This window comes from Miscanthus floridulus, chromosome 7 (assembly GCF_019320115.1).
Source record: "Miscanthus floridulus cultivar M001 chromosome 7, ASM1932011v1, whole genome shotgun sequence".
Taxonomy (NCBI): domain Eukaryota; kingdom Viridiplantae; phylum Streptophyta; class Magnoliopsida; order Poales; family Poaceae; genus Miscanthus; species Miscanthus floridulus.
In genome coordinates, this window is record NC_089586.1 from 101,251,865 (window position 1) to 101,263,398 (window position 11,534).

Genomic DNA, 11,534 nt, shown 5'->3' on the forward strand with positions numbered 1-11,534 from the left:
AGCAGCGACGTCACAATCATAGAGAGGAGGGGGCCGACGGCCCCCAAAAGTGCAGCCTCGTCAGGAGCAGTGCTGGAGGCGGGAGGAGGCGGCTAACGACGATCGAAGTTGCGGCGTCGAAGGGGACCGGGGTGGCGCGGCTGTGCGTGCTCTGCTGCGATGTGGTTTTTGGGAGGGGTCATTCTTTTTTTCGTGGGGGAGGGCGTGCGCGATGTGAGTGGAAGCCTAGAAGGTTCGAGTAGAGGGCGGCGGTGAGCATAACGGACGGGCACGATGAAGCGCTGATTTGATTGGACGGACACAGTTAAGAGGTGACGTGGAAGAAGCAGCTGTTAGATTTGGTATACAACGTTACGGAAATATGGTAGATTAGTATTTACCTAGAAAATCACATATTTTTATATAATTTGTATTTGATATATATAGGGCCTGTTTAGCACAGCTCACAATAGCTTCATGAGTGTTGTGAGCTGTTTTATTTGTTAAACACTCATTTTTAAAACAACTTTATCCATGAAATTGTTTTTTCTCTCCCTCTCACAAAGACATGAGTTGAGATAAAGCTGAAAAAAGTAGCTTCTTCCGGCTCTCTCCCTCATTTCTCTCTCTCATCTATACATGAAGCTGTTTTGCTAAATAATTTTTCCAAAACAGCTCAGCTTCACATGTAAAGTTATTCGTGAAGCTGTTTAAAAAAAAACAGCCTTACTGATAGGGATGAAAACGGATTGGATACGGACGGATATCACCGATATTACATTTGTTTTCATATTTCCATCCGGATTCGGATTCGAATACGGATAGTGTCAACTATGTCGGATATGATACGATTGGATATCGACATCATAAATATGCGATTTGAGTATTCAGATACGGATACGGTATCGGATGTTGGATATCCGGACTTGGATACGGACAGATCTCAACCCCTCTAAACAGATTCGGTTTCGAATACGGTCGGAAAATATCCGTACCGTTTTCATCCCTACCTACTGATGAAGCTGAGACGTGCTGAACACTCTCATAATTTGTTTCCTCTCAACTTCGTTAACGAGCCAAGACAGCGCTAGGGGAGTCAGGGTGGCCGGGCGGTGCCTCCTACCTTGGGATAAAAATGGATCGGATACGGACGGATATCACCTATATTACATTTGTTTTCATATTTTTGTTCGGATTTGAATTCGAATACGGATAGTGTCAACTATGTCGCATAGGATACGATTGGATATCGACATTGTAAATATGCGATTTGAGTATTCGGATACGGATACGGTATCGGATGTTGGATATCCAGACTCAGATACGAACAGATCTCAACTCCTCTAAACAGATTTGGTTTCGAATACGGTCCGAAAATACCCGTACCGTTTTCATCCCAGCCTCCTGCCTCTGCCCCTGATTTTTTTTTTTTTGAAAACCTCCTCCGCCCCTGATTTCCTCCGGGACCCCTTGCCCTTGCCCCTTGGCCCTTGATGATTTGACGGCTGATTAGCCTGAATCTGAGAAGTACGTACGCCTTTCAGGCTCAGTGCTGGCGTGCTGCTAGTCAGAACCCTCCGCCTCCCCGTACCTCCAACAGCTCCAGGGTCCCAGTGCTCTCGGCCCCCCATGGCGGCGCCGGAACCGGAGGCCAAGCTGGAAGACGTAACCCCATCTCTCTCCCGCGAGCCGCTACCGGAGTCTGAATCCGACACCCCTGCCTCCACTGGCCGCGAGCCGCTACCGGAGTCTGAATCCGACGCCCCTGCCTCAACTGGCAGCCAGGAGCTAAAGCCGTGGGAGCAGCACGCCGCGGTGATCAACCTCCCGCGCTACGACTACCGCGCATCAGGGTCCCTCCTCCTCCGCTCGCACTCCGGCTTCCTCATCACCTGCCCCATCAGTGCGTTCCCTCTCCAATTATAGAGATTATTTACTCATTGAAGCTTCTGTTGTTGGATTTATTCGTGGATTAATGTCTTGTGAGGTCTTTTTTATTTTTTTGGCTACAACTGCAATTAGTAGAATTTAGTTCTGGACAATGGATGCCCCAAACTAGCTTCTGTCTTTATTTTAGCGTTTGTGTTCGAGTTCCTATGATCGGGGATACATATTGTAAAGACTTAAGCTTTGGTCTATCATACAAAAGCGTTGAACTACGATATTAGACGAATTTTGACATGCTCGCAGTGAAATTTCCATTCTGCACTAGTAAGATCCATACTGGTGGGAGTGGTGGGCATAATCAATAAGCATAATAACATACATTGGCCAGTGAGCATTCCCATGATTTCAGGTATATCAATTTATTACCCCAAGAGTTGATACTGTTAAGTAATCGAATTCACAAGTGTCGTCAAAATAATTTTAGTTGGTGGGTCACCTATAACTTCTGTTCAGTGAACTTAGCTCTGTGCTCTTGGTTATTGCATGCTTGCAGCACAATCTCAAATAAAAAGTGCAATGCGAGTAGATGAGAATTCTACAGGGAAAATTTTAATGTATCATTCACTTGCAGTACCATTTATGAAATTTTGACTACTAAAGAAGAGTTTGATTCAGTATTGATGGCATGTAGGCATTGTTACGAACTTGATGTGCTTTTCATTTTCTTACAGAGCGTGAGAAAAGTGCAACCAGGGAAGCCATTTCCATTCTTGAGGAGGTCATCGCTCATCATGTTGCTCCATAGTATTTAATTGTCTTTCCCAGTAGATTATTCTAGTGCATGAATTCTATCTTAGAGAATGTCGCTATTTCAGTCTGTGTTTTTATTTTGCAATATACCAAAATTATGTTGCATTTCATTCACTATTTGATCAACGCTCTCAAACCTACATGTAGAGGAAGTTTTATATTTTCCCACCTAATAGTACTTAACTGTTCCATCCTCTGTTCATATGACTTTCTCATGCTATGCTTGAGTGTGTAGGCTTTTTTTTTTTTTGAGTTGCACTGTTTGCAACTTCATTCTGTAGTCTTTTCTCCAACGACTGAATAGCTTAGCTATGACTATTAGCACCAGCAGTTTAAGGGACATTTGCAAATTCAGTTTTACATCTTTTGTTTGAAACTCTTTTCAACTCTAGCTTCCACACAGTCCATGTTAAAATATACTGATGTGAAAGCTTCATTTTGTTTTTTGTTCAGTACATTGGTCATGCAAATTGCTGTGTTTCCGAACACACAGAACCATGTGATGTGGAAAATGCAGTGAAGAAAAGAAAACTGTGCTCGGAGGCATCAGGAAGTTTAGAAGAGGCAGTAATGAATGGGAATAGTAATAGTGTTTCAGAATCAATTGGTTAGTATAGGTTATCTGATTGTATCCTTATACTTAGTTATTTATAGCTATTATAGATCCAGAAAGGCTTTCCGTATGTTATTTTCTGATCTTGTGCACTTCTTGGCGCCATGGTAGGAGGCACTGTAAACTCAAGCTCACCCCAGTCCAAGATGAATGACAACGTTGACAGGGCTTCAAATCTCTCACTGGTTAAGCTATCAAGAAGTGGCTTGCTCTTCTTTAAATTTCCTAGTGGAGGCCTTCATGTTGTTGAGATGCTTACAGAAATACTTCATTCACTCAGATCTGGGAAACTCAAATCTCCACAGTAAGGTTCCAACTTCATTGTAAGAACTCATCTTCTGAAGTGCTGACATTAGAAGTTGAGATGCTGCTGCTGCCATTTAGAAATGTCTAAATGACCAGTACTATGCATTATCTAAGTTTTCTGGAACTGAAAAAATAGCCCATGACACTTCGTCTACAGTACTTTAATGAAAAAGTTGCCAGCCTTGGTTCAGTATTCATTCTGCATTTTTTTTCTTTTCTTAGTGATTCTACACAGCATGCTGTTCTTGCCTATCTTTTTCTGCTTATTGGCTGAATGAGACTAGTGTTGAATGGTGTCCTAGAAACGCCCTGGCTAAATAAGATGTCGATTTGGGGCTAAACATGCCATTATTTATGTTGCTAGATTTTCATTGTAGCAGTTTGATTTGTGCAACCTGTGTTACCACTCTTCTTTTCAATAAAGTCGAACAGCAATATGATTTTCTTTCTTCCGACCAAGTTGCATATGTAAAATACAGGGACAACCGCTGATTATAAGCTACTCCTACTTCATACAGTTAAAGGCTTAAAGATTTGGTGTTTAGAGTCAGTTTCAGAATCAATCTAAGGTTCTCCTTGGATTGTTAGGTTGTTACATCGTCTAAATTAAACTCTGAATTGACAGATGGTGCCACCGCATATTTCCTATTCAAGAAACTTGCATTCTATCAGAAGAAGACCTGCATGCCACTGTGTCAAAGTTATTCCTTGACTTCTCGAGGAGCAAGACTAACAAGGACAAGCCTATAAAGGTAGAAATTGCGTCATTTATCTTCGTTTAACCATTTTGTTAATGTGTAATGGAGTCAAATTCATACTATTTTCTACTGCAATGTATTATGCAGCATTTGTATAGATATCCTTGCTATCGGGTCTCATACAATGATTCATGTATTCAAGTTGTCTCCTACATTTTAATGCCAGGCTCTACTAGCACTTGCTCTATTACCTTCATTATTATGCATCAAAATTACTGCATTCTTTTGTTAATGATCGAAATTTCACTTTTGCACTTAAAGAGCATCACTAGCTGTAGTACACTCTGCACTGTCTCATGAAAACATTTTATACTGAATAAGTTTTGACATATTTTTACAGTTTGCGGTTGCCTATAATAGAAGGGGCATCGATGAGACAGAGAAGAACAGTAATGAAGGTTCAAATCAGCAGGCTTTGATGGACAGGGAGCAATGTTTCAAAGTGGTAGCTGCTGCTGTCAAATCCGTTGCTGAGAACTCAGTGGTTGATCTTAGATCTCCTGAGGTAACCTTGACCGACAATTGTAACGGCTTGCATAGTTACTCGATGCTGGTTGGATGACAAACAACATCATACTTGTTAAGATCCAAATTGGAAAACAACAAAGTTTTGAATGCTGACTAGTGAATCTAAGGTCTTATTTTCCATGCCATCATGATGAAAACTGCTATAAGTTTGGTCAGGTGTTGACATCTGACATACTGCAGCTGCAGCATGTTTACTTTCTGTTTCTGGGCATATGTCAGAGAGTCAGAAGACCCTTTCAGATTTCTCTAGCAGCTACTAATCTAACTGTTTGTTCATTGAAGTTACCAAACTTAAGACTAACCCGCAAATTTTATTATATCTACTTGAAAATATGTACTTGTATTCCTCCGGTTTGCTTATAGTAGTTTGAAATATTTCACCTACTGTTCTTTCCAATCTGCAATATACATTAGACGATAACTAGACTTTAAGATTTATGTTCCTTCCGTATTGATAGGAATAGAGACTTTAATGAAAAAAAATGTCCTCCAACATCTTCTTTAATTAGATCTCCAAATATTGCTGTCCTCTATTCCTGATTTGTTGCTAGTCAAAGATGGCGGAGCTGGCTATCTAGAATGTGCACAAGATATAGAGAAACCATTGCAGGGTTGAAAGAGAGCAATTTTTATTCAAGTCGTTCTCCAAATAAGGATAAAGAGTGAGTTTAAGAAGGATTCTTGGAGATGCTCTTACCTTAACTTATATGGGGTGACTAGGACTTTGGGATAATTTATGGGCTATGTCAAGTTTGCTTTTGCATTAATTCTCATTAATTTTTTCTAGCTTTATGGTTTGGTAAAGTGAATGACATGTTCCTAATGTCCAGGTTGCGGTACTCATTGAGATGCTCCCGGTTTCCGGGGTACCTCTTGGATCTTCGTTGGCTGGGGTGTCCGTTCTCCCAGCCGAACTCATCTCAACCAAACCTCGCCTTTGTGTCAGGTCTTTGGTGCTTGATGCAAAAGCAACAAAAAAGAAGTGAAATCCTGTGGCTGTGGCGCCTCTCGCCAACCAGAGTAGCTGTAATGGGAAACTGTGGATGCAGTTTTTCACCTGCCTATTTGTACTAGAGTGCTATCACCTTAAGGCTTGTTTGTTTATCAGGACGTGAAACCATGATCAAGGCGAGCTTTTAACAAGCATAGAAGACACTGGCATGCCTTCGACAAATGTATAATCCTTTGCGCCCCCCCCCCCCCCCCCCCCCCCCCCCCCCCCCCCCTACAAATAGTCGTCTGTCTGCCTTTGGGGAGGTCAATTTGTGTTTCGTAGCAGCATAGCAGGGAGTTCATCCAGTTCTTGCCTTCTTGGAGGCTAGCTTCTCGTCCTTTTTACCAGCGTGCCGAAATGTCGAAACTGGCCGGCCATGATGGTTTCGCCACTGTTTGTTTCAGAACTTTGTCCATCGTGTCCAGCCACAAAGCATGATGCATGTTGCTGAAGAAACCAGCCTCTGCGACGGCATTTGTTCCGGCCACCGTGCTTTTCCCCTGTAATCTACTGTGCCGCTCATCATGGTAATAATTTGTACTTGAGGCGAGATGCCGTCAGTTTTCAGGCTTTTGGGGAAGTGGTAAATGGCCGTGTGATTTTGACAAAAGGATTGATGCCGTTTCCTTTTACCCAGCATCAAAGGCGAACACGGAAACTGACGAGTGTATTTTTGGACGAGACGCAGGATGGGATTTGTCAATCCTTGAGGCAGCAGATCAGTGGTCTGCATCAAACTAGCTTTGCTCCTGGCGCTTAGGCTTTTGACAAACACCAGCTCAAATGGAGTAGACATGGACAACACACGCACGCATATGAGATGACTGATGTTTTAATCATTCTGTTTCTTTCGTTTCAGCGGGGAGGGTGAGAAGGACATCATGCATACTTGCGTAGTCACGGCTCATGAGTACATTGCTTGTATAGTTGTACATACGCAGGCCTGAATTAGTCATCTCTTCTGTTGAATCTATGCTGAGACATATATCTGATACGAAAATTACAAAGAGGCATGCAACATGACCAGACATTGTGCATTAGGTAACCTCAATTTACCCCTAAATTCTTGGTGTACTTTCTGAAAGAACATTGACACATAATCCTTGATTTGAATGCTTGCAAGAAAGTAGAAACATTTTAAGGACATGGAGAATCTCCTTTGTTCAGGAAATCCCTGCAGGTACAGGAGCTGCCAGCCAAAGTAAGGGGCAGAATGGGAGGAAGAGTAAGGACAGGCTGACAGCCGCACTGTATTCCTAATAGGGCACCTACATTTCACCTACATGGATCACTGAAAGTGTCCTAAGACCCTGTTTGGATCGGGGCCGTTAATTATTAGCTGCTAGCATGAGCAAGCCAGCTAATAGCTTTTTATTAGCGGTGTTATTAACTCACCTATCAGCTAAGCGTCGTTTGGATCCTTCGGCTAATAGTCAGTAGTATTTAGCCTATGAAAGTCAATTGCTAGCTTTTTATTAGCTAGGTAGTTCATTTTAAGCTATTAGTTGGGCTATTAACTAGGACATCTTGGATCTACTTATGCTAATTTTAGTTGCGAGCACCTTCCAGAGTATTTCTAAAATGTACTCTCTAAATCATTATGGAGAGAGTCGTTTGTGTAAAAATTGTTTTCTATATCTTTGTACCTTCTATAGCTTTTCTATATATTGTGTGCACTCTAGAGAGTCATTCTTGCTCTCTATCTTTGGCTAGCGAGAAATACAAAATATAAGACATCTATGTTTGGCGATCCAATTATATTTGAGGGTCTTTTTTTCACCAAAATCTCTATTCCTATAGATTAGGAAGGATATAGAGTCTCTTAGAGTTGCTCTAACCATTAGCAGCTAGGATACAAACACCTCCCAAGTTTGTGGGAGGATCTGTCTTAAACAAGGTCCACTTTGGTGGTCATTTCCAGCTGACAGTTTTTCCTTTACCACTAACATAAAACGGAACATGTGGACTGTCATTCCTCAGATCTTCATCAACACACTTAGTTCTAGACAACCAGTTATGTTAAATAAAAGCGGGGCCAAAAGACTGACAACTAATCACCGCAAACCTGTGGCATGCACGCTACCATTGATATCCAAACGGAACTACATCGGCATGCAATGCATCATGGAACATTGATGTACAAAATTCAGCACGGTGATTAAGCTATGATCCACATATGGACAGGGAAAGGTCCAAGTTAACTCTCTGCCTGGCGAATATGCAGCTGCCTGACGGCCCTGAGCATGCACTCAAGCTGGTCGACGACACCGGCGGGAGAACGCAGCCGCCTTCTTCCCTGGACCAGGAGACAGCGGCCACAGCTTTTGGGTCAATGGAGGAGGCTGGCGGTCGCGACGGTGAACGTCTCCTGGCCGCTTCGTCTCTAGTCGCAGCAGTGCCACACAAGAAGCGTCCGTTGTCGCACATGATCTCCTTGGAATATAGCTGCCTCACCACAGGGCTGAGACGATTCGCTATGGGCCTGCCACTCTGTAGAATAAAACACAGCAGCAGTCAGAAGGACCAAGTCGTTAAATTTGTTAAGTAAATAGAAAACAAAATGTACTGTCTTTTTTTTGTTTCTTATTTATTTACTGCAATTGAATGCAACTAGTTCGTATTTGAATTTGGTCCTGCTTGATTGAGACCGTTTCTTTGCAGTGAAGCACTGAAGCTGCAAGGATCAACAGTTATCGACAAGGAACTACAGTGTGCTCGTGTGCTTCATGATAATTCAGAAGCAAACGGCCGGTACGCTGGCCTTTGCATCTCCCCTTTTCTCGTCGGCCGGAGCAAAGCACCAGAGAAGCTTTAATGGGCTTGTTCTTTCTGAATCTGCATCTGCATCTGTACTGCACGTCTGCAACATCGCCCGTCATCATGGCAACGCTGCTTGTGCATGCAGCTGCAAGGGGTTGGAGTGGAACGGGAACAGATCGAGTGCTGCAAAAGCCCCTTCTTTTGGCATATCATTGTCGACGTGTTCGAAGCAAATGCCTGAGGGCTCAGGTTCTCAAGAGCCATTTCTGGCACTCCTCTGCTACTACTAGCAACAGGCAACAGCACCCACTCATGCATTGCTGCATCACCGGCTTTATTTACCTCCATTTTCTGGCTGGCCTACTTCAAGCCAAGAATTCTTCTCAAGAGCAACAGCTGAGGCTAATGAAAACTACTAGCTTAGGGATGTACGTATGCTGTATGCATAATGCATTTCAGCTAACGTGAGTCCTGATACTGAACACGATGACCATGTTGCAGAAGCACGTACGTACTCCATTATAATTATAAAGCAAGGCATGCAGATGAGACGATTTGAGAGACATGTGAAGAGAAAGATCAGCGTGCAAAAGCAGTTAAGACAAGAGAGAGATATCTTCTTTTGATAACCCTCTTTTCCCCCCAATGCTTCTTTTCAGTAGCTTTTCTTTTTTATTTCTTTTACCTGCCGTACCTTGAAGGGCTCCTCGGTTCGTCGCACCCAAAATCCCAGCTCTCGCAGGGTGGAAGCGGCTGTGGCAGCACGAGCGGCATCCCTCTGCCACTGCCATCCGCCGAGGCCCTCGGTTATCCTCCTGCTGCTGCCCATGGGAATCGCTCGCGTGTAATCATCGCCGCAGCGCCGGGTGATGCCAGGAGCCCCCATGTCACTGTTCCCCTGCATGCTTTCGTGCGTGGCCGTGGCTGCAGCTTCTGACCCTGCCTCTGCCCTGTTCATCCAAGCAGGCAAAAGATGGCATGGCAAAGGTGTTTGTGTGTGCCAAAGGTTAGGGATTTTTATCATTCTGTTGGAATGGTAGAGATGAATAAAAGCGGCAGCAGAGAGGTGGAAAAACCTTTTCATGGGTGGGCAGATGAATTCCTTGGGGCCTCCCTCATCAATGGTGAATGAGTGCTTCAGATGTCCTAGCCGTGGTTGCACATCTAATGGTAACATGAAAAAAAGAAGAGGTAAGAAATAAAGGTGGTTTGGCTTTCCATTAACAGCATTCATGTGCAGAATTAGCTAGGGCACTACAAAGTGGTTTGGCTTTCCAGTTCCCATTAGCACCACACATGTGCAAGTGCAAGTGCAAGACAACAGAACATATGCATGCATGGCACGTGCCGAGCAATCCTGCAACTACTGATTGCTGTTTACTAGTAGTATCAGGATGGTCTATGTTTAGCTAAGGATCTTAATCCCAAATCCCAAGAAAGAGGCTCCATCACCGGGAAAAACTAAGAAGATTGCTCTAATAAAGAAATTGAGCAGGGAGTAAGACTGTAAGAGGAACAAATAAAGACAAAGGCAGTATCTCTCACCTCTCTTTCTAATGTCATGTCCTGAACTTCTGTACATCTGTTATACCGAGAGCAAAAGGAACCGAGTTAGCATAACGCAAATGCACATTAGTTCTTAGCCATATGTAACAAGAGCTCCTGATCATGATTGTATTCAATTCGTGCGTATCATCATGATATATCGTACTACTGAGTTAGCATGAGAAGAAACTAACTAACCTGAAGGTGGCTCTTGACATGAGCAATGGTAAGCCCTCTGACATCCATGAGCTGAAGAATTAGCTTAGGAGTAGCTTCTGCAGGCAGTCAGCATCGATCACCAAGAGCGCACATGAACGAGGCCATTTTGGCGAGGAAAGAGAGAGAGAGAGAGGTCTCATATCAGAACGCATCCACACCATAAATGAAGAACACCAAAACAAAGACATGTATCGTGTATGTATGCATGCTATCGTGAGAACACAGACAGAAGTGAACGTACTGTCCTGGCCACCGAGGCAGTCGACGGCTCGGACGAAGTTGCGATGGAGCTCGCTGGTCCACCTGAGCCTGGGCACCTTGGACCTGTTGTACCGCCTCGTCGCCGCCCCGTTCCTACCACCGGCGGCGCTACCCATCTTCCTCACGCTCGGCTGCTGGCAGCGCCTTCGACCTGCTTCTTCCTTATCAGTCGCCGCCTCTCTCCCGTGGTGCCACCGTGTGGTAGCGCGCTGGCGGCCAGCCTCGGTCGCTGCTAGATAGCTCCTGTTCTCCACTGCATCGCTCTCCTCCCGGGCTTGCGGCCGGCCGGGTTGCTTGTCTATATATCGTTGGGCGTTCAGGGCGTGTCTACCCTCTAGACTGTAGATTACAAGAGGACCAGCGGCTAGCGGAGCAGGCGGTCCATCGGCCCCCAAGTGAATACTGAATAGTGATCCCACGCGTCACGAGAGAGAGCCATCATTAGCAGGATTCATTGAGTTTCAGGGGTATCGCAGAAGAGTAAGGTACAGTGGACAGTGGTGTTGCAAGCTAAGCTAGCAATGCCACCTACCTAGTTGCAACATTGATTACTCGTTGTATGACAATGGTACCTACGTAGTACTCCTACAATCAAGTAGGACGACGACGAACTCGAATCCTGTCGTGTCTCGTTCGAAACAAACGGCACGCTGCAGGGTCTTTTACTCGATTCCGTCGCAGCCTTTTCTCAGCTCAGTGTACATGCCGCTATCACAGTCACAGGTCACAGGCGGCACGTTCCTGCACATTCTTTGGCTAGCTTTGCCAAGCTACTACTGTCTACATATCCATTTTCAGCTGCAGCCAAGGGAGAAAAACAAGAGGCGCGGTGGTGAGCAACAGCCCAACAGAGCTGGAACGGATAGCTGTGCAC

The 11,534-nt window shown here is 44.3% G+C and overlaps 2 protein-coding genes across 2 annotated transcripts; one reads left to right on the forward strand and one right to left on the reverse strand.

The window, feature by feature from the left end:
• Nucleotides 1–1,481: 1,481 nt before the first annotated feature.
• On the forward strand, nucleotides 1,482–6,020 carry LOC136463993 (uncharacterized). The gene is made up of 7 exons (XM_066462953.1): nucleotides 1,482–1,882; nucleotides 2,598–2,644; nucleotides 3,130–3,283; nucleotides 3,401–3,593; nucleotides 4,221–4,347; nucleotides 4,694–4,858; nucleotides 5,712–6,020. The coding sequence occupies exons 1-7, from the start codon at nucleotides 1,609–1,611 to the stop codon at nucleotides 5,865–5,867; spliced, it is 1,116 nt and encodes a 371-aa protein (XP_066319050.1). The 5' UTR covers nucleotides 1,482–1,608; the 3' UTR covers nucleotides 5,868–6,020.
• A 2,018-nt stretch (nucleotides 6,021–8,038) lies between these two features.
• On the reverse strand, nucleotides 8,039–10,860 carry LOC136463994 (myb family transcription factor MOF1-like). Its single transcript, XM_066462954.1, has 6 exons — nucleotides 10,641–10,860; nucleotides 10,379–10,455; nucleotides 10,181–10,217; nucleotides 9,712–9,799; nucleotides 9,330–9,585; nucleotides 8,039–8,365 (listed from the first exon to the last, which is right to left on the reverse strand). Exons 1-6 carry the CDS (start codon nucleotides 10,774–10,776, stop codon nucleotides 8,039–8,041), a joined length of 921 nt encoding a protein of 306 aa, XP_066319051.1. The 5' UTR covers nucleotides 10,777–10,860.
• Between the last annotated feature and the right edge of the window lie 674 nt (nucleotides 10,861–11,534).